This window comes from Zalophus californianus, chromosome 8, assembly GCF_009762305.2.
Source record: "Zalophus californianus isolate mZalCal1 chromosome 8, mZalCal1.pri.v2, whole genome shotgun sequence".
NCBI lineage: Eukaryota > Metazoa > Chordata > Mammalia > Carnivora > Otariidae > Zalophus > Zalophus californianus.
This window is the reverse complement of record NC_045602.1, coordinates 89,758,551-89,782,191: the sequence shown is the minus strand read 5'-3', so window position 1 is coordinate 89,782,191 and position 23,641 is coordinate 89,758,551. Positions and strand designations below refer to the sequence as shown.

The 23,641-nt window shown below is 45.7% G+C and overlaps 1 protein-coding gene across 3 annotated transcripts in view; it reads right to left on the bottom strand.

Annotated features, from left to right (window-relative positions):
* Positions 1-16,309, bottom strand: part of ACSS1 (acyl-CoA synthetase short chain family member 1) — a 66,287-nt gene extending 49,978 nt beyond the window's left edge. Inside the window, exon 1 of one of the 3 annotated variants that reach the window (XM_027620887.2) lies at positions 15,935-16,309. In XM_027620887.2, the coding sequence (XP_027476688.1) occupies positions 15,935-16,229 (295 nt within the window). In that variant the 5' untranslated portion in view covers positions 16,230-16,309. Of the gene's footprint in view, positions 1-14,895; positions 15,050-15,934 lie in introns of those variants that run through there. The other 2 variants (XM_027620888.2, XM_027620889.2) reach the window with 2 other exon arrangements.
* Positions 16,310-23,641: the final 7,332 nt, after the last annotated feature.

Sequence of the window (23,641 nt, the reverse complement as noted above, 5' to 3'; positions counted from 1 at the left end):
CACCCCCAATGTCCAGGCATATAAATTTTTTCTTTCTTTTTTTTTTTGAATGCAGTTACTTATCTTCTCCAATCTCCTCCCGAAGCATTATCTACCATGTTTAATCACAGGACTATAATAGGAATCAAATAAAAGACCAAAGCTGAAGTGCTACTGTATGAATGCAAGCACCATGCAATGTGCTACAGGGACTTCAGTAATATTTCTTGATGGAGTAACTGTCTTGACAAAAGTTATGAGAGACCATACCCATAAAAGATCATGTGATTCTCATAATTCTTGAGAGGGTGAGCCCACGTGAAAATATTTATATACTTTAGCTGTTGCATGTGAATTACATTTTTTCCCTCTTGGGTTATTTTATCTATCATTTACTCTTATAATAAAAAATTTCATTTGGGGGCACCCTAGGTGGCTCAGTTAGTTAAAGCGTCTGCTTTCAGCTCAGGTCATGATCCCAGGGTCCTGGGATCCAGCCCCACATGGGGCTCCCTGCTCAGCAGGGAGTCTGCTTCTCCCTCTGCCTCTGCCTCTGCTCCTACCCTTGCTTGTGCTCTCTCTCTCTCAAATAAACAAATAAAATCTTAAAAAAATTTTATTTGAGGGTGCCTGGGTAGCTCCGTTGGTTAAGCGACTGCCTTTGGCTCAGGTCATGATCCTGGAGTCCCGGGATTGAGTCCCGCATCAGGCTCCCTGCTCAGCAGGGAGTCTGCTTCTCCCTCTGACCCTCCCCCCTCTCATGTTGTCTCTCTCTATCTCATTCTCTCTCTCAAATAAATAAAATCTTTAAAAAAATTTTTTTTAATTTTATTTGAACTTTCTGGCTCCTAACAGACATAGAAGTTATACCTCCAAAAATTTAATAAATAAAGATAGATGTCATCAGGAAGAATTATTAATACTAATACTACTTACTGATACCGGAAAGTTCTTTGAATTAGTAGAAAAACAGAAGAAAAGAAATGCCATAAAAATAGAGGATAGAAAATACAAGAAGTCAAATTGAGAAAGAGGTTGGTGGCAAAACCTGGATTTACACAATAAACCTGATATAAGTGCGTGTGTGTGTGTGTGTGTATCAGTTCAAAATTTAGAAATCAAGAGTTTTCACACTAAAACCACAGATTTCTGGCTTCTCTTGAGCAACCAGCAGATGAGGCCACATCCTGCCTGGAAGCTGAAGCAGTGACCACCCCCCAGTAGGGCCAGGCCCTTTCTCCCTCCCACCCCCAATTTCCCCACTCCCACCCCCAGCCCACCACCCACAACACCCCACTCCTGCTGCCTGGCCGTGGAGGACCTAAGTGATGGACTGGGAAGAGGTGACCCTGGGCAGGTCACAACAAGCCTGGAAGTGCCCAGCTGAGAACCCACAGACTGAGTTACAGGTGTGCACTGCGTGGGGTAGGTGGTCCAGCTGGAGGAGCGTGCTGCTCCCACCTGCGCACGAATGCTCACTGGCCCCTGGCTGCTTTAGGCATCACACATGAGTTGGTTAGAGGAGTAAACCCTCAGCTTCATCCTAAACCTGCTTCTATCCAAGAAGCCTGCTCTACCTTCTCCCACTCTGAGTTTGACCCTTGGAGTCACCCTGAAAAGTGGACAGCCCAGGGGTAGCCTGGGAAACAGTTTCCAGGTGCTCTGAGTGGTCCAGTGACCTGCCTAAGGCCACAGCCAGAAAGCAGCAGTAAGGGCCTCAAATCACACATGACACCTCACCCAGGGTTCATCTCCCCACATTGTCTATTCCCACAGCAGCCAGGGCACCCCCTGAATGATTGCCCAGCTTTGAGCCAAGACCCTCACAGCCTCGGACCCCAGCAGGGCATCCTGCACCTGGTTTATGCCAAGCAGGAAGGCAGAGCTGCAGAAAGTAACAGAGGAACACCGGCCACAGGCTGGACTGGGTATCCAGGGTGTGGATGGGTGGCCAGTGTGACCAGCCATGTATCTCTGTCTTTCTGGGGCTGAAGGATGGCAGGAATCCAGGCAGGTCAGCACGGAGCCCCAAGTACAGTGTCCCCTACGTGCCTCCCCCGGCACATAGGAAGTGCTCAACAAGCAGCCACTAAGGCTCCATGTGATTTAACCTCCCCCCCACCAATCATGTTGAGTCTAGTGAGCTCCTTCCTGCCTCAGGGCCTTTGCACTATTTCTCCGTGCCTGGGGGACACTGTCCTACTGTCCACACTGCTGCCCCTCACCTGGTGCCCACACTCCTGTAGGTCTGCCCTGCACATTTCCACTCTCACTGAGCACTTCCCATCCCGTGGACCTCATGCCTCCCTCTCACCGTTCCTGAGGTGTTACACTTGCTGCCCCTCTGCAGACAGGGACCCAATGTCCTGTCCATATTTGTGCGTGTGCGTGTGCAGCCTAACCCAGAGCACAGGGCAGAGAAGCACCACGGCTCTGAATGGTGGACGGACCATTCACGTCCTCGAGCTGGAGGGCGACACTGGAGTCTAAATGACTCCAGGTTGGCTCTGTGCCTGGGGAGGGAACAGATCTCTTCTTGTCTTAGTGGCTTCATCTCTCAAGGTCTCTTTCTAGTCTAAATTAGCGCTTCTGAATCCCCCAGAACCCCCAGAGGGCTTGTTAGCACAGAGATGGTGCCCACCCCCCCCCGGCCGTCTCTGACAGAGCAGGTCTGGGTGGGCATGTGCATCTTCGCCTCTAGTGAGATTCCACGTACTGCTAGTGCTGCTGGTCCAGGACCTCCCCTATGCTCCAACAGACAGACGCATGTGCTTACAACTACACACATTCTATCCCAGATTTGGGGTGGGGGGACTTGCTTCTTCCTTGGGGGACAGAAGTAATTAAAGACTTTCTGTAAGACATCTGGCCAGACTTTGCTACATAGCAGCCTGGATCGTAGGGAAAAACCACACGCTGGAGTCTGGACCCTGTCCAACCACCTGCTAACCACAGACAGTGCACTGCTTATCTAATTTAAATCTCACTTCCCTCATCCGTTGTGGGAGTGATGGCTCCTGACTCAGAGACATGGTAGGAATGAGATGCTTTGTGGGTTTCCTGCATGAGGTCAGATGGTGCTACTGTGTTCCCAAGGGAAACAGCATTACAGCCACCACGGACGATACTCAGATGACACAAGCATGTACACAAAGCACAGTGCAGGGCCTAGGGTGACAGTGGCCCTAAAATGCCATGTATGTGTTGGCTTTTAACACGTGGGCATGGTTCCCACTATTGCCTCAACTGCAGGGAGGAAAAGAAAGAAAGGAGGGAGGGTGGAAGGAAGGAAATTCTTCCTTCTCCACATTTGAAAACAAAGCCTCCACCCAAAGAACTGGGCAGTGGGACAAGAAAATTCCATTTCTAAGAACAAGCGGTTAAGGACCTAGTACGATTTAAGGCTCAGTTCAAACCCCACCTCCTACTGCAAGCCTTTTCCAACTTCCCAACACACAGTGACCTCTTGCTCCCTATTACTTGGTGGCTCACACCATTTAGTGCTTAATTACCTGCCCAGTGGTCCCCACTCTGGGACACAATGCTACCTTTGCTAAATCCTCCCTTATCCAGGTCACAAATCCCTGAGGACAGGGACCATGTCCCTAAGATTCCTTTATCATGGGGTTGGGGTGGAGGGGATGATATCAGAATTCTCCCCTTAGCAGCTATAAAAAACCTTGAGGAAGTGCCCCAGTGTGGATTTGCTTGCTCACTGATTTGTGGTTCATCTCTTGGAAGAATGCAGGCTCCGTGGCATTTCCGTACTGTTCATCACTATACATGAATTGGAGTCTTCATTTCCACATCTGTACAATGGACCACCAATCACTTCACATCAGTGTCATGAGGATGAGGTGAGATGAGGCTCCATCATATTCCTAAGAACACATCTGCACCCTGGGCCTAACACAAATCTGCAAACAGTTAAGCAAATGTCTGCTGATGGTTCATGGGTATTGAGGTTTTTTTTTTTTTTTAAGATATTATTTATTTTATTTGAGAAAGAGAGAGAGAGAGCACGAGCGGGTGGAGGGGCAGAGGGAGAAACAGACTCCCTGCTGAGTGTGGAGCCAGATGCATGTGTAGTGCTTGATCCCAGGACCCTGAGATTAGGACCTGAGCTGAAATCAAGGGTCAGATGCTTAATTGACTGAGCCAGCCAAGTGCCCCTGAGTTTTGTTTTTTAAAAAAGATTATAGTAAGATTATCATTTCCATTATAAAGATGACATACACTTATGTAGGAATTTTCAAAAACTCTTGTCAGTCATTTAAATACATCTCTTCCCCGGAGCAAGATGGCGGAGGAGTAGGAGACCTGAATTTCATCTGGTCTCAGGAATTCAGCTGAATAGGGATCAAACCATTCTGAACACCTATGAACTCAACAGGAGATCGAAGAGGAGAGTAGCAACAACTCTCTGAACAGAGAAGCGACCACTTACTGGAAGGTAGGACGTGCGGAGAAGTGAATCCTAGGTGATATTCGGGAGGATAGACGGCGGGGGAGGGGGCCTCCGTCGGCCGCTTCGGGCAAGTGATAGAGCCGTGGAGCACAAAATCAGACCTTTTAGAAGTCGGCTCCACTGAGGCACGTCACTCCAGGGGCTAAGCTGGGAGTGGAACCCTCTCTGGGACAGTGTGGTCTCAGGACCCTCGGGGTCACAGAAAGACCGGGGGTGCCTGAGTGCAGCAGAGCTCCAAGGTATCGGAGCGGGGAAGCCGGCTGCAGAGACAGAGCCGAGGCGCGGGCTCTCAGCTCGGGGTGGCCATAAACTGTGATCCATGGCACATTCGAGCCACTGCTCCTCCAGCAGGGACCAAAAAGCGGCAGAGCCGGGGAGACTCCCCTTCCTCCCTCAGGAGGAGCGGCGCGGGAGCGCACCGCAGGGATCTGCTGGGTTTGGAGACTCCACACGGGGTCGGGTGCCAGAGACAGAAACGCTCGGTCACAGGCCAGGTGAGCACGGAGTGCGGCCGGAGACCGGGGAGATGGGAGTGACTGACTGCTTTTCTCTGGGGGCGCACTGAGGAGCGGGGCCTCAAGTTCTCAGCTCCCCAGGGCAGAGATTGGGAGGCCACCATTTTCACCCTAGTCCTCCAAAGCTGTACCGAGAGCTTGCAGGGAACAAAAGCTCCTGAGACCAAACCCCAGCAGATTGCTTAGCGTGGACGCCTCCGGCAAAGACATTTGGGAACCACAGCAACAGGCCCCTCCCCCAGAAGATCAGCACGAACAGCCAGCAAGCCAAGACCAAGTTGATCGATCAACAAGAATGGGAGAACTCCAGCGCTAGGGGAATACTGCACATAGAATTCATGGCTTTTTTACCATGATTCATTAGTTTTTCAAAGTTAATTTTTTAACTGGTTTTTTTTTTTTGGATTTTTCTTTTTCCCTTTTTCAACCAACATCTTATCAATCCCTTTTTAAAAAAAAACATTTTTTATTTTTCATTTTTAGAGTCAAATTTTATCCCTTCAAAGTAGTTACCCTTATTTTTGGCATATATATATATATATATATATATATATATATATATATATATAAGTTGTTGTCTCTTTAAAATTTTGAGATACAGTTTCTTCTAACAGATCAAAATATACCCTAAATCACTAGTGTATGGCTTTGTTCTACTCTCCTGCCTGATCAAATTCTCTTTTTTTTTCTTTTTTTTTAAATCTTCTTTCTTTTTTCAAACAACTTCTTATCAATTCCTTTTATAAAATCTTTCATAATTTTCATCTTTACAGTAATCTTCCATCCCTTCATTGTATCAACCCTTATTTTGTACATATATAAGTCTTTCTTCCTTTAAAATTTTAGGAGACACTTTCTTCTAACAGACCAAAATATGCCCAAATCTAGTGTGTGGCACTGATCTATGCACTAGCCTGATCATATTAGATCATATTCTGTTTTATTTTGTTTTGTTTTGTTCTGTTTTTGTTTGTTTTTATCTTTTTCTTTTTCTTTTTTTTTCCCTTTCTTTTTTCTTTCTTTCCCTTTCTTTTCCCCTGGTTTCAGGTCTTTTCTCATTTGTATAGAGTATATTTGCTGGGGACATTGTTAAACTGTTAGCATTTTGTTCTCTCATTCATCTATTCTCCTCTGGACAAAATGAAAAGAAGAAAAAAATCACCTCAGCAAAAAGAACAAGAGGTAGTACCCTCTGCCAGGGACCTACTCAATACGGACATTAGTACGATGTCGGACCTAGAGTTCAGAATCATGACTTTAAAGATACTAGCTGGGCTTGAAAAAAGCATGGAAGTTATTAGAGAAACCCTTTCTGGAGAAATAAAAGAACTAAAATCTAAACAAGTCGAAATCAAAAAGGCTATTAATGAGGTGCAATCAAAAATGGGGGCACTAACTGCTAGGATAAATGAGGCAAAAGAGAGAATCAGTGATATAGAAGACCAAATGATGGAAAATAAAGAGGCTGAGAAAAAGAGATAAGCAACTACAGGATCACGAGGGCAGAATTCGAGAGATAAGTGATAAGACGAAACAACATTAGAATAATTGGGATCCCAGAAGAAGAAGAAAGAGAGAGAGGGGCAGAAGGTATATTGGAGCAAATTCTAACATAGAACTTCCCTAATGTGGGGAAGGAAACAGGCATTAAAATCCAGGAGGCACAGAGAACCCCTCTCAAAATCAATAAAAATAGGTCAACACCCCAACATCCAATAGTAAAACTTATGAGTCTCAGAGACAAAGAGAAAATCCTGAAAGCAGCTCGGGAGAAGAGATATGTAACCTACAATGGTAGAAACATTACATTGGCAACAGACCTATCCACAGAGACCTGGCAGGCCAGAAAGGACTGGCATGATATCCTCAGAGCACTAAATGAGACAAATAAGCAGCCAAGAATACTATATCCAGCTAGGCTGTCATTGAAAATAGAAGGAGAGATAAAAAGCTTCCAGGACAAACAAAAACCAAAGGAATTTGAAAACACGAAACCAGCCCTACAAGAAATATTGAAAGGGGTCCTCTAAGCAAAGAGAGAGCCTAAAAGCAGCATAGACCAGTAAGGAACAGAGACAATATATAGTAACAGTCACCTTACAGGCAATACAATGGCAATAAATTCATACCTTTCAATAGTTACCCTGAATGTAAATGGGCTCAGTGCCCCAATCAAAAGACACAGGCTATCAGATTGAATTAAAAAACAAGACCCATCAATATGCTGTCTGCAAGAGACCCATTTTAGACCCAAAGAAACACCTAGATTGAAAGTGAGGGGGTGGAAAACCATTTACCATGCTAATGGACACCAAAAGAAAGCTGGGGTGGCAAACCTTATATCAGACAAATTAGATTTTAAAACAAAGACTGTAATAAGAGATGAAGAAGGACACTATATCCTATTTAAAGGGTCTATCCAACAAGAAGATCTAACAACTGTAAATAATCTATGCCCCTAATGTGGGAGCAGCCAATTATATAAGACAATTAATAACAAAAGCAAAGAAACACATTGACAACAATACAATAATAGTGGGGGACTTTAACACCCCCTCACTGAAATGGACAGATCATCTAAGCAAAAGATCAACAAGGAAATAAAGACTTTAAATGAAACACTGGACCAAATGGACTTCACAGACATATTCAGAACATTCCATCCCAAAGCAACAGAATACACATTCTTCTCTAGTGCCCATGGAACATTCTCCAGAATTGATCACATCCTAGGTCACAAATCAGGTCTCAACCGGTACCAAAAGACTGGGATTATTCCCTGCATATTTTCAGACCACAATGCTTTGAAACTAGAACTCAATCACAAGAGGAAAGTCAGAAAGAACTCAAATACATGGAGGCTAAAGAGCATCCTACTAAAGAATGAATGGGTCAACCAAGAAATTAAAGAAGAATTAAAAAATTCATGGAAACCAATGAAATTGAAAACACAACTGTTCAAAATCTTTGGGATACAGCAAAGGCAGTCCTGAGAGGAAAAGATATAGCAATACAAGCCATTCTCAAGAAACAAGAAAGGTCTCAAATATACAACCTAACCCTACACCTAAAGGAGCTAGAGAAAAAAACAGCAAATAAAGCCTAAACACAGCAGGAGAAGAGAAACAATAAAGATCAGAGCAGAAATCAATGAACTAGAAACCAGAAGAACAGTAGAACAGATCAATGAAACTAGGAGCTGGTTCTTTGAAAGGATGAAACAGATTGATAAACCCCTGGCCAGACTTATCAAAAAGAAAAGAGAAATGACCCAAATCAACAAAATCATGAATGAAAGAGGAGAGATCACAACCAACACCAAAGAAATACAAACAATTATAAGAACATATTATGAGCAACTCTGTGCCAGCAAATTAGATAACCTGGAAGAAATGAGTGCATTCCTAGAGATGTATCAGCTACCAAATTGAACCAGGAAGAAAGAGAAAACCTGAACAGACCTCTAACCACTAAGGAAATTGAAGCAGTCATCAAAAATCTCCCAAGAAACAAAAGCCCAGGGCCAGATGGCTTCCCAGGGGAATTCTATCAGATGTTTAAAGAAGAATTAATACCTATTCTCCTAAAATTGTTCCAAAAAATAGATATGGAAGGAAAACTTCCAAACACATTTTATGAGGCCACCATTACCTTGATCCCCAAACCAGACAAAGACCCCATCAAAAAGGAGAATTACAGACCAATATTCTTGATGAACATGGATGCCAAAATTCTCACCAAAATACTAGCCAATAGGATCCAACAGTACATTAAAAGGATTATTCACCATAATCAAGTGGGATTTATCCCTGGGCTGCAAGGTTGGTTCAACATCCACAAATCAATCAACGTGATACAATACATTAACAAAAGAAAGAACAAGAATCATATGATCCTCTCAATAGATGCAGAAAAAGCATTTGACAAAGTACAGCATCCTTTCTTGATCAAAACTCTTCAGAGTATAGGGATAGAGGGTACATACCTCAATATCATAAAAGCATCTATGAAAAACCTACAGTGAATATCATTCTCAATGCGGAAAGGCTGAGAGCTTTTCCCCTAAGGTCAGGAATGCGGCAGGGATGTCCACTCTCACCACTGCTATTCAACATAGTATTAGAAGTCCTAGCCACAGCAATCAGACAACAAAAAGAAATCAAAGGCATCCAAATCGGCAAAGAGGATTCAAACTCTCACTCTTGGCAGATGATATGATACTGTACGTGGAAAACCCAAAAGACTCCACCCCAAACCTGCTAGAACTCATACAGGAATTCAGTAAGTAGCAGGATATAAAATCAATGCACAGAAATCAGTGGCATTCCTATACACCAACAAGACAGAAGAAAGAGAAATTAAGGAGTCGATCCCATTTACAATTGCACCCAAAACCATAAGATACCTAGGAATAAATTTAACCAAAGAGGCAAAGGATCTGTACTCAGAAAACTAGAAAATACTCATGAAAGAAATTGAGGAAGACACAAAGAAATGGAAAAATGTTCTATTCTCATGGATTGGAAGAACAAACATTGTGAAGATGTCAATGCTACCTAGAGCAATCTACACATTCAATGCAATCCCCATCAAAATACCATCCACGTTTTTCAAAGAAATGGAAAAATCATCCTAAAATTTGTATGGAACCAGGAGAGACCCCAAATAGCCAGAGGAATATTGAAAAAGAAAGGCAAAGCTGGCGGCATCACAATTCCAGACTTCCAGCTCTATTACAAAGCTGTCATCATCAAGACAGTATGGTACTGGCACAAAAACAGACACATAGATCAATGGAACAGATTAGAGAGCCCAGAAATGGACTCTCAACTCTATGGTCAACTAATCTTTGACAAAGAAGGAAAGAATGTCCAAGGGAAAAAAGACAGTCTCTTCAACAAATGGTGTTGGGAAAATTGGACAGCCACATGCAGAAGAATGAGACTGGACCATTTCCTTACACTACACACGAAAATACACTCCAAATGGTTGAAAGACCTAAACATGAGACAGGAGTCCATCAAAATCCTAAAGGAGAACACAGGTAGCAACCTCTTCGACCTCAGCCATAGTAACTTCTTCCTAGAAACATCGCCAAAGCCAAGGGAAGCAAGGGCAAAAATGAACTATTGGGATTTCATCAAGATAAAAAGCTTTTGCACAGCCAAAGAAACAGCCAACAAAACCAAAAGACAACCGACAGAATGGGAGGAGATATTTGCAAATGACATATCAGATAAAGGGCTAGTATCCAAAATCTATAAAGAACTTATCAAACTCAACACCCAAAGAACAAATAATCCAAGCAAGAAATGGGCAGAAGACATGAACAGACATTTTTCCAAAGAAGACATCCAAATGGCCAACAGACACATGAAAAAGTGCTCAACATTGCTCGGCATCAGGGAAATCCAAATCAAAACCTCAATGAGATACCACCTCACACCAGTCAGAGTGGCGAAACTTAACAAGTCAGGAAACGACAGATGTTGGCAGGGATGCGGAGAAAGAGGAACCCTCCTACACTGTGGGTGGGAATGCCAGCTGGTGCAATCACTCTGGAAAACAGTATGGAGGTTCCTCAAACAGTTCAAAATAGAGCTACCCTATGACCCAGCAATTGCACTACTGGGTATTTACCCCAAAGATACAAATGTGGGGATCCGAAGGGGTACGTGCACCCCAATGTTTATAGCAGCAATGTCCACAATAGCCAAACTGTGGAAAGAGCCAAGATGTCCATTGACAGATGAGTGGCTAAAGAAGATGTGGTATATATACACAATGGAATATTATACAGCCATCAAAAGGAATGAGATCTCACCATTTGCAATGACGTGGATGGAACTGGAGGGTGTTATGCTGAGTGAAATAAGTCAGAGAAAGACATGTATCATATGACCTCACTGATATGAGGAATTCTTAATCTCATGAAACAAACTGAGGGTTGCTGGAGTGGTAGAGGGTGGGAGGGATGGGGTGGCTGGGTGATAGACATTGGGGAGGGTATGTGCTATGGTGAGCGCTGTGAATTGTGCAAGACTGTTGAATCACAGATCTGTACTTCTGAAAAAAATAATGCAATATATGTTAAGAAAAAAAAAAGAAGAAGAAGATAGCAGGAGGGGAAGAATGAAAGGGAGTGAGTCGGAGGGGGTGACAAACCATGAGAGACGATGGACTCTGAAAAACAAACTGAGGGTTCTAGAGGGGAGGGGGGGGAAGGGTTAGCCTGGTGATGGGTATTAAAGAGGGCACATTCTGCGTGGAGCACTGGGTGTTATACACAAACAATGAATCATGGAACACTACATCAAAAACAAATGATGTAATGTATGGTGATTAACATAACAATAAAAAATTTTAAAAAAAAACATCTCTTCCCCTTCCCAACTTTAAGTGAACCCACATAGGGAAATTCAATTTTAATCAAAAGAAATGAGGGAGTTAATATTCACCAAGGGATTCACAATGGGTTTTCTTTAAATAGAAAATCTCCCTGGCACATTTTAAGAAATTACATCAGTCACAAATTGTATTTGCCAACTTTCCAGAAGCATCTGCTATTTAAAGTAAGTCGTGCATCTTACAACTGGGAAGAATTCAGTCTGTTTAGGAGGACCCTCCTAAGACCAGGGGTTATATTTCCATATTTAGACTACCTTGAAAGACTTTAAAAAAGTCATTTCAATCACTGAGAGAAACATGAAGCGCAGAAATGCAGCATCTTGCCACTCTCAGTGTGTCTGCCTTCTGAATTATGGGAGGTGCAACCAGAAAGAGGAGGAAAGTACAGCAAAATGGTTTCCATAGCTTCAATTCATGCTCCAAAAAGTATCCAGAAATCTCTGCCCTCAATGGTCAAGTAAAAATAGTTTTTCTACACCCTTGCTTAAAAGTAAGAAAACTTTTTTTTTTTAATCTGACTCAGAATTTGGTCTTTGAAAACAGAATTTGGGGGTGCCTGAGTGGCTCAGTTGGTTAATCGTCGGCCTTGGCTCAGGTCATGATCCTAGCATCCTGGGATCGACAGGAGTCATGCTCCCTGCTCAATGGGGAGTCTGCTTCTCCCTCAGCCCCTCCCCGCCAAATAAATAAATAAAATATTTTTTAAAAAAAGAAAGAAAAAATTTAGTTGTGAGTTTTGAAAGCAACACATGTCATTAACCTCCAGTTCTGCATTCTCAACTTCCTGACATCCTGAGCTTATGTGCAACAAAGCACAAACTTTTACCCACTGAGCCCTGGGAAAGACAGCCAAATTTCAAAAGACTGTTAAGAACCCTTTTTAGATACTAACACTTTATCAGCTATGTGATTTGCAAATATCAGAGGGGAGGGGATGGGAGATGGGTGAAATAGGTGGAGGGGACTAAGGGTACATTCTCTTGATGAGTACTGAGTAACATAGAATTGTTAAATCACTATATTGTACATCTGAAACTAATATAACACTGTATGCTAACTATACAGGAATTAAAATAAAAAACCTAATTTAAAAAAAGTATCCTTTTTAGATCTTGGTTTTCCAAAGAACCTTCTGCAAAGCCGTTTTACATAAATGTAATAGAAGCAACTGGAGGCTCTACCTGCCCTGCCAGGGGGCCTCTGATACCATGACTCCACCTGGTGACCTGGCTATCCCAGAGCTCCAGGATGGACTTTGAGAGCCATGTTGGCCACCTGCATGCCTTCCTAGCCTGCTTCGCACTTATCCAAGACTGATCATATGCAAATCCATGTGGTCCTGTTCAGAGGAAACAGAGTTCTAGTAACACTGCTGAAGGCCAAGTTCAGGGTCACAGGCTTCCCCATGATTCATTAATAAATAACAAAAGTTAGTGACTAGGTGCAAGTAATGTTTTACAAGCGTTTTCTCATTTGATGCTAGCAACAGGCCGAGATGTCCCCAGGTCATACACTGCTGGTCAGAAGAAGCCAAGCAGCTTGGCTCTGAGTCTTGGTCTGAGTATTGGTCTCTGAGACCTCTGGTTGCCCATGTCCCCCGGCCCAGTGACATGCTGTGACAAGCCCTGTGTAGGTGCTTCAGACCACAGTTCCAGCTGAGCCCAGTCTACAGTCATCCCAACCCAGGCCCCAGACTTTGGAGTGAGAAGCAGGGCAGGTGCAACAGCCCCAGATAGCCTTCAGGAGCAGAAACAAGCCATCCCCTAGGGCTTGCCCATCAGGCCCTGTCCAAAGTCCTGACCCACAGAATCCCAGAGATTAATAATATGGTTGCTGCTTTATGCCACTAAGCTTGGGGTGGTTGGATATGTAACACTAGCAACTAGAACAGAATTCGGTTACACACTATCCTTACTTTACAGATGAGGAGATGCATGCAAAGAGCAGTAAGGGGAAAGCAAGGATTCAAACCTAGGTGTGACTCTAGACACATCCTAGACCACTAACTGTACTGCATCACCCATGTACCATTTTTGTTGGCTTAAAAGAGTCATCTCCAGGACGCTAATCCCAATCCTACCCATCTTAGAAGTGCCTTCATCTGCACTGGTCTGGGATTTACAAGTCAGTTGTTCTCCACCTTGAATGTGCATCCGGAGCACCGGGAGGACTTGTTAAAAACACAGATGTGGGGCCTGGGTGGCTCAGTCGGTTGAGCATCCAACTTTTGATTTTGGCTCAGGGTTGTAAGATCAAGCACTGTGTCGAGCTCCACACTCACTGTGGAGTCTGCTTGTACCTCTCCCTCTCCCTCTCATGTTCTCTCTCTCTCTCAAATAAATAAAATCTTAAAAAAAGAAAAACAAAGAAAGATGGCAGAGTCCCACTCCCAGGGTTTCTGATATTGACAGTCTAGGATGGGTCTGAAAACTTGTGTTTCTAAAAAGTTCCCAGATGATGCTAATGCTGCTAGTGTGGGGACCTCACCTTGAGAACTGCTAGTGCAGATCCTCTTGAAAGAGTAATGGCAGTTTTGAGAGCAATACTTCTTTGGAACAAGCCATCATTGTGCTGACTACAAATCAGGCCAAAACACCCCCCATCCATCCCACAACTTTTTCAGTGGCTCCCAGGGCAGCTCCGGCCTGGCCTGGCCCTTTTCCATACCAGCACCTCTGTGGTTTGCAGACACTGGCAAAGGGCAGAGATATTCCTGATAGATGAGTGGGTGGGCATATGCACTAGAGGTAGGAAGCTGCAAAAAGCTGTCTTTCTACACAACAGTTTTCTGAAGCTCAGCTGCTGGCTATGTAGCCATAAAGAAGAAATAAGCAAAGGAAGAAGAAGCAGAAGAATTGCTTGCTGACCACACCCGGCCCTGACTGAGTGAGGTTCACCAGGCCCTTGGCGCCTGCCCCATGAGGTCTGTCCCCACTGTCTTATCAAAGAGTGAGAGGTGGCAAGTGCACACAAGCCAGCCAGGAATGTTCACGGTGGCCTCAGTCTTCCCACATCCAGAAGAAGCCTCAAGGAGCTGCACTTTCTATGTGCCTTCCTGCTGTGAGTTGCTCTCCTCCCCTTCAAAGGCACATTCCATCAACTCCACAAAACTAAAGGTTTGGTTTTCTTCCCACTAGTTCAAGGACACATGCTGCTGACTCAATTTTAGAGAAAACACTTATCTAGTAAGTGACTCATGTTGATTAAACCAGCAAAGTAATATACAATACGAAAAAAACATATATCTGGTCCAAAGTTCCCTTAAGCTTCTTTGTTTGAAAGTTAACTGCAACACACTATCCATAATTTTATGGCTATTTCTGAACATAATAAATTAAGTTCACTACTACTTACTGATCACCGCTAAATGCTGGGCTGGTCCATACCTTCTGGCACTGTGTCCTCACAACCAGACTAGCAGGTGGGCATTATCGCCCACGGTTTATATGCGGGGAGACTGGAATTCAGAGGAGTAGAAAAACTGGGCCAGTACATGGTGGAGATGTGCCAGACAGCAGATCCTACCTAGAAGTTCAGCCATGAAGATCTGCAGGTCCTTTCCTTCAACACCTTGTAGACCCCATCCAACTCCACAGTCTGGGACAGCAGGCAGCCCTTCTGAGGCGGCACCTGACTGCAAGTCCCATCCTGCCCTGGGAGACCAACCCCAGGCCCTCCCTGCCTGGCCGTTACTGCCTCCAGTCTCCAGTCCCTGGACCTTCTCCCCTTGTGGCGTCAGGGTACAGTGTACCCACTCCCCATTCCAAATCTTAAGGAAACACAAGTGGATTCAATCTCAGCAGATACTGGAGGATTGACTGGCTGGTGGAGCTGGTTTCTGGGATCTCAATTGCCACCAGGTCTAAAGTAAGCCCTGGGTCTTCGGAGGCGGGACGCAGCTTAAACTGTCAATTGGGAGACACCCATCCCTTCCTTCCCGCCCACAAGCCCGGAGCAAGGAGATAACTGATTCCTACTGCTGGCGGAGTTTTTTTCCTCCCCCGCTGCCTGCCACTCGATTTGTTTACATGGGCAGTATCTCCCCAAGCAACTCTCTGGGCACCGCAACTGGAGGTGACAAGTCAGCCGCTTTTCGTTTTTGCCTCTCCCAGGGACAGAAGTGGGGAAGTCCCGGCCGACACCTGCGAGCCCCGCGCCCTCCACCCCAGCCTGGCCCAGGGGTAGCCCGCAGCAGTGCTGGCGCACTTCGCAGTGCAGTGGAACCCCGCAGCTGAACTCTGGAGAGAGTCGATTGAGGAGCCGCTCTGGGGCAAGGCCAACGACTGGGCGACTCGAGCTGACGCCGGGCCGGGTCTCTGCAGGCGGGGGCCGCAGCCGGGAAGGTGGGGTCTGGGCGCGGGGTGGCAGCGGCCGGGGCTGGAGCGTCCGGGGCCGGATGCGATGGGGGCGGGGGCGGCGAGGCGCCACGGTTGAGAGCGCGACAAGCAGAAGCCTGGAAGTGGGGCCTCCCGGGGGGCCGTGACCCGCCAGGCCGGGAACGGCTGTTAAGTGCCCTCGGGACTCGTGAGCTGGGGGCGCCCTGGATCCTCCACAGCCCACTCACCAGACACGTTTAATTGGCCTCCCAGAAACCAGCCGATCTTGCCACTGCTGAAGTCACAGTCCCAGACGGTGTGGTAGGGGGTGTCCCACACGAGCGTGTCCCGCGCCAGCGGCCCCCAGAAAGCAGCCGGATCCCGGGCCGCCTGTGCGCTCTGCGCCTGGTACGAACCCGGCTGCGCGGCGGCGGCGGCGGGGGCGCTCACCCCGCGCAGCTCCCGCACCGGCTGTCCCGAGCGCCCGCACAGGCTGCCCAGGAGCCGCCCCGCGCTGCGGCCCAGGCCACGCGCCGCCGCCATCTCGCCAGACGCCCGGAGACACTCGGAGCCCCAAGCGGGTGCTGCGATCCCGGGGCGCCCCTTAATGTCTCCGCGGGCCCCGCCCCGTCTCCTCCCTCTGGCCACCACCCACTCCTTCTGGCGCCTGTGCCGTAGGAAGCTGCCTCCCGCAGCCTGCCCCGAACCCCACCCCTTCTTCTCCTGCCTTAGAGAAGAGGTGCGCGGAGGAATAGGGGGCGTCGGGGAGCGCGGCCGGAAGGTTCCCGCGGAGCTGCGGTGCGCCCACCTTGTCTTTGCTTTCCGGTCCTGACGCCGGGCGTCGGGCTGTTTTGGTTTCAGTTTGTGGGTCTTGGAGACCCAACAGCTGAGCCGAGCAAAAACAAAACAAAAACAAAAACAAAAACTAGCGACACGTGCGTCGCGGGACGCAGGCTCCGGGCCCCTGGCGCCTGAACCGTGTGCTATGGGAAGGAGGCGGCGCAGAATGTAAGCGACTGGTGGAGGGAAGCGCTCAGGTGGGTCTGAGGGACCGCCGAAGTTAGGTCCTTTCAGCATTTCAGAGGCTGAAGTCAAAATATCAATCCTTTGGTAGGCCCTTGAGAGTGAGCCACCTTGCCAGGCCGACCTGTACCCCCACCCTCCAACACACACATAAGTGGCCACCGTGGGCCAAACGGGCTGGTTAGTTGTCCTCAGGCCACGATGTTGGTCTGGGGTCTGATGCTCAAACCCTTGCCCAAGGTCTGATGCTCTTAGCAGCCAGCTGCCAGCCTCAGGTCCCTCGGGAGTCACCGCGGGGCGGGGGCGGGTATAAGCGTAGCAAATGCACAACTTGCCTTGGCTGATTTGGAAACATAGGGGTTTCTCCCATTGCTCCAGCATCTGTGGCCTGGGCTCAGACCCTGGCTTTTCTAGCTCTGTGACTTTGGGCAAGTTTCTTAAACTCTCTGTGCCTCATTTTCCTTTCCTAGAAAATAGGAGTAATATCTCTTTCCCCAGGGCAGAAGTCAAGATTAAATGCAGTAAGATCTGTGGAAAGTCTGGCCTGGAATAGGCACACGGGAAGCTCAGTAGTGGAGGCGGTGTTGTCGGGAAACTCATGGAATCTTGTCTCAACCAGATTCTTAAATATTTCAACACCCAAGATGTAAAAGCATAATGAAGAAGGCAAACAGAGGAGAAAGAGGATTTTTAGAAAACTGGTTGGTTGAGTTCTTTGCGTTTGGGAAAGAGTCCTTCCTGTTAGCTGTAGGATCTGCAGAGGGAAAGACCTGGCAGAGGAGAATATTTCCGAGGAGCTTCCACTGGAAGTCAGCTCCAGGCCCTGCTGTGTGTGCATGTGTGTGTGTGTGTGTGTGTGTGTGTGTGTGTGTGTGTGTGAGAGAGAGAGAGAGAGAGAGAGAGAGAGAGAGAGAGATGCCTGCCTCCTGCCAGAGAAAAGGGGATTTTAAGGCTGGTGAAGAGTGAAATAGCTATAACAGTACGCATGTGTCTTGCTCTGTGCCAAGCACATTTTTTACTTAGTTTAAAAATTATCTACAACTATCAAGTCCCACCAATGACCAACCCCCTGGTGGAACAGATGAGGAAACTGAGCCCAAAGAAATAAACAGGCTTACTGAAGAGCACACAGTGTGCCTGTGGAAGAGCAGCACTGACACCCAGCACTCTCGCTCCCATCTCAGTAGCTGCTTCCCCATGTGGCCTGAATCTTCATTTTTAACAGAAAATATAAAATTGTCAATGAAGATTATAACTGTGGCAGGGGGTTCCAAGACTGCCACCAACACTTCATCCCCTGTGTATAGGGGATAGTGTGCTGCCCCATTGAGAGAGGAGCCTGTCCCCCACCTCTTGAATGCAGGCTGGTGGATGGCTTTGATGCTGGACCGAAGGAGGCATCCCGCTCAGACAGACCCAGATCTAGGCCCCAGCTGCAGCTCCAGCTTTCTTGGAACTCAGCTGTGGTGCTGTAAGGGAGCCGATGTAGCCTTCCAGAGGAAGAAGCCTCACGATTACAATGAGAAAAGTACATAGAATTGACTCAACTTTAAAACAACGAAGTACAGAGGCACATGCATGACGCAGTTGGTTAAGCATCGGACTCTTAGTTTCAGCTCAGGTTGTGATCTCAGGGTCATGAGATTGAGCCCTGTATTGGGCTTCCAGCTCAGCACAGAGTCTTCTTAGGCCTCTCTCTTCTTCGCCCTCTGCCCCTCCCCCCCCAAATAAACAAATATATAAATAAACCTTTAAAAAATAAAGGAGTACATAGTTCTTGTTTCCTTCAGGTTGGGTAAAGAGAAGTAATTATGTGTACATAAAGCATTTCAGAATTCAGGTGGTACAGAATTGCGCTTCCTGTAGCCCATTACACAAGAGATGACCTGGGAAGCTTCCTCCTGAGTGTCATAGCCCTGGGGTCCCCGAGGCCAAGGCCATCATTTCTGCCTCCAGGAAGCATATCTCCCAGAACTAGAATAAAGTGGAGCCACTGTCCACCTGCCCCAGCCATATCCACAGGGCTGCTTCCATGGGGCCCCAGTGGTACTGAGAGAACAGCAGACCATCCAGGCAGTGCTGGTCACATTTTCTTCCCAACAGGCCCCTTAGCATTGAAAACTGTACATTGGCAGGTGCAGAAGTAGGGAGGCCTGGAAGGTTTCCCATGGGAAGCTGGGGTTTACTTTACATCTTAGGTCTGATGTTCATGTTGGAGGGTATAGCCCACCAATACCCCCTTTGCCATTTGCCTTCTTAGGTCCAACCACCTACATTACTCAGAGCACTTGGGTGCTCCTAGAAACAGTTTTGTTGATAACGGACCTGGGAGAACTGCCTGCCCCAGTCAGCAAGACCTAGCACTAACTCACCAAATCTGTAAAGTCACGTGCCTCCACAAAAACCTTCAAAGTTCTCTGCTTACCCACTCTGTATCGCTTCCTTTCCTGTTCTCTTCATTCTGCACTTCTCTTCAATGACATGCAAAGGTTATCTGTGGAGCCACTCCTGTGTGCACAACCCAGTGCAAAGGGCTGACAGCTTGACAAGGATGAACCAAACACAACCCCTGAGCTCAAGATTACCACGGGGGCGGGGGCGGGGGTGGGCAGAGGCAGAGAGACAGCAGCTCAAATGACTTGAAATGCAAAACAAAACCAAAACCAAAATTCCATAACAGGAGCCTTGAAGCAGGTCGGAAGGAGGAGAACACTTGGTTGTCTGGGAGTCTGGGAGTGCTTTCAGAAGGGTGTCAGGGAAACCTTCCCCCCAGGTTCCCACTTCCCAGTGTTGCCATGACCTCAGCGGTAGTGACCCATGGGGAGGTTTGTATCCATCCACTTCGGCAGTGGGGGCTCAATGATTCCCATTCAGCTGCAAGACAACTTTTGTCTCCCATCTTGTAACACTGCGCACCAGATCCCTGTGGATGAATTGCCCCACCCCATGCCCTGCAGGGTTAACCCAGCAATGCACAGCAACCACAGGGTGGGAGGGCTCACCACCAAAGAGCAAGACAAGAGGTGAAAACCAAGATCAACTCCAGGATGTCTCCAACAGAGACATCCCCTCTGTCTCAGCTCACACTCTGACTGATGCAGTCAGGAGCACTGTTTGTGGTTTTCTTTAAAGCTGGCCCAATTAAAACTGGCTTTATCCTGGACAGAAGTGCAACCAGAGATTGATGGTCTGATGGGTTTCTGGTCTAGCAGCTTCTGAGAATGGCAGCCAGTTCTGCCTGGGAAGGTTTGTATTTCAACTTGGATGAAACAAAAAATTGAGGGGGTGGAAAACTAGAGAGGGTTCTCAGCTCACCCTTGGAGTTCCCTTTGAGATCAAATGGTGACTCAGTGGGGAGGTAACAGGAGGAGGAAGAGGCTTATACTCCAGAGGGCAAAGTGGAAGAGACAGCCAAGTCCAACACTGTTCAGAGAAGCCAACTCCCAAGCTAGGACAGTCATCCTGATCAGTGTGTGGATTTCCCGCATGTGCCAGAAAGGCCCAATGGCCACTTTTCCTCATGGTTCATCTGGTGGGTTCATCCTCCGGCAGAGACCTGCAGAGATGAGTCTCCACTCACTCCTAGTCAAAGGTCCTAATGCCCATCAGCAGCCCACCCTGTCCCTTTCATAGTCTTAGTGCTGTGGGTATCCTTGCTGAGACACTTGTTCATGCAGTGATCACCCTGGATGCTTGGGTCCTCCATCGCAAGAGTCTACAGGGGAGGAAGGGAAACCAGGGAGCAGTCTTTGGGCAGGTCTGAGCTGTCAGTCCCCTTTTTTCCTGCTCCAAGAAAGCAAAAGAAGCTGAAACCATTCTTGCTCTCTTTGCCTGTGGCCTCAGCAATGCTTCCATGGGCTCCCCAGCCTCTCAACTCAATCAACCCAAATGTGAGGGTTTACATTCAGGCACAACTTTGAGACAAAGACCGTGGCAGGAAAGGGGTCAGCCATGTGCTGGCCACCTGGGGTGGACACTGCTTTCCCTGGGGCCAGTCCCTGCTGGTCCCAAAGACAGATTAAACAGGGTCCCAACCCTGAAAGCACCACCTGAAAATCCAGGAAGACGTGTAGTATTCGATTGGATCAGAAAATCGGTGATAGAAAATATAAATCTAGCATCACCAAATTTGACAGCAGTTTTGAGAAATTTAAAGCTGGCCAACACTGCCACCTGGTGATGGATTCTACATTTAAGTTTTTTTTCCCCATCATATTGTCTTTAATCCCTGTCCCCCAACTCACCCATTCCCTCCACCCACCTCCCTCCCCTCTGGTAACCATCAGTTTGTTCTCTATAATTAAGAGTCTGTTTCTTGGTTTCTCTCTCTCTCTCTCCTTTGCTTGTTTGTTTTGTTTCTTAAAGTCCACGTATGAAAAAGAAAGTCCACATATGAGTGAAATTATGTGGTATTTGTCTTTCTCTGATTGACATAATTCATTTAGCATAATACTCTCTGGATCCATCTATTTGTTGCAAATGGCAATATTTCATTCTTTTTTCTGGGAAGTTTACATTTAATGTTAAAGTTACTTCCTATCTTGTCTGGGAAACCTAATGTTTGTACTACAGGACAGATCAACCAGAAGAACACAATACATTCCTTGAAATCATATCACCATCAAAGGAAGTCCAAGAGCGTTTCCTGAATAATGAGATCCTTTGAAATAGTCTTTGTCTCTTTAGTGAGTTCATGAACAAAGATTGATTGTGTCCAAGGAAATGTGGCAGTCCTGAACTCAAGGGACAGACACTCTGGTGAAGGAGATGAGACATCTGTTATATATGGCAGGGAGACAGAGAAAGAGAGAGAGAGATCAAGGTGATGGACGGGGTATATGAAATAATTTATTCAAAATTCTGATAAAATGGGGAGTGATAGGCTTCATGTCTTGGTCCATTTGGGCTGCTATAACAAGTACGACCAACTGGATGACTTCAACAGAAGTTAATTTCTCCTTGTTCTGGAGGCGCTGGCAGATCCAATATCTGGTGGGAGAACCCTCGTCCTGGCTCTTAGACAGCCTTCATTTTACTATGTCCTCACATGGTGGGAGGGGCAAGCGAGCTCTCAGGGGTCTCTTTTACAAGGGCACTAAACCCCATCATGTGGGCTCCACCCTCATGACCTCAGCATCTCCCCAGTCACCGCGTCCTAATGCCAGCACACCGGGGTTAGGATCTCAACACACGAGTTTTGGAGGCATACAAACATTTGGTCTATAACACCATGGTTGAAGAAAAATCCTGAGGAGGAGCCCCTAGCAGATGGGAGACAAATGGTGAAATTTGGAGAAAAAACTACAGCCCAAACACACACACAGTTTGTTTTTAGAAATCAGAAATAAGTCTAGAAAACTAGAAATAGAGAAATAACTATAAATCATTGGTGAAGGAAATGGAACAAAATTTGATCAATCAAAAAAAAAAAGCTGAAATGAGTAAGATGGGAAAGGAATAAGCAAGAATGGTAAGTTAGAAAATATAAAACAAGATCAAGGGATTTATGTCCAAACATTGTATCAGTAGTAGCTATAATTAATCTAATTTCCCCCATTAAATAGAAATTGTAGCATAGAGTTAAAAGGATAGAAAATTTGGGAAAGAAGGTGTAAGACATGGGGTGTGGAACACACACACACACACACACACACACACATTTGAAGTTCCAGAGGAGATGATGAGAAGAGTCAATATTCAGTGAGTTAAAAGCTGCACATTTTCCAGAATTAATGAAAGACATACTCAGCCTCTAAAGTGCACAAAGTCTAAGCCACTTAAATAAAATGAAATCAACACCTACACATCATAGTAAAACTGTCAGAAACCAAAGAGAAGACAAGCAGCAGGTCATAAAAACAGAAAGAAAAGGTAGATCACCTACACAGGAAGGGTGATTAGACTGACAGCGGCACAGGTGGTATATCTTTAAACTATTATAGGAAAATAATTGTCAACTGTGAATAGTGTAGCTAGTGAAATCATTTTTCAAGAACAAGTGCAAAGTACAAAACAAAAACTAATAGAATTCTCTACTTTACTCCCTCATTAATGAATTCCTTCAGGAGGAAAAGAAATTAGCCCCAAATGAAGATCTGAAAGGCAAGAGGAGGGTAAGCAAGAAAATTGTTGCACTTGTGGGTAAACCAAAACAAACATTAGCAATATAATTTTAACAGCAATGTGTACATGGTGGAGTTAACAGAGATGGAAACAAAATCCTGAACAACGGGAGTGTAGAAGTGGATGGGAGTAGCATCCTATAATCCTTCCCCTGGTTGGGAGAGTTTTAAATTTAAATAAATATGACTGTTACAATTTCTAGACTAACCACAAATAGAAATATAACTTCTAATCTAGTAGCAGGGAAAATAAAATAAGAAAATCTGAGCAATCTGAGATATGGATAGAAAAGAGAAACAAATTTAAAAGAAAGAAAAGGTGGAAAATGTTTTTAAACATACATAAAAATAAATTAGTGAAAATAGATTCCAAAAGGTCAATAATTATATTCTATGTAAATGGAGTAAATTCTCTTGTTAAAGACAAATATTGTTGGAATGGATAAAAAAAATTCCAACTAGATATTTTTTCAAGCCATATACCTCAACCTAAAAATGTAAATATATGGAATATTGATACTGAAAGCATGGAAAATATTCACCAAATAAATATGAATTAAATATTGGACAAAATTGACTATAATTCAAAATAGGAGGGGAGATAAATAGGGAAATTATATATGGTAAGTGATCACCAGGAAAATCCAGTAATTCTTAACTTGTGTACACCTAAAAATACAATTCGAAAAGCAGAAAGTAAAAATTGACAGAAATACAAGAAGAAACTAACAAATTGACCCTCATAATTTTCAGGCCATGTATACACAATCCCAAAAACCATCTCATAAAAATTGGGACAGTGACTGGACA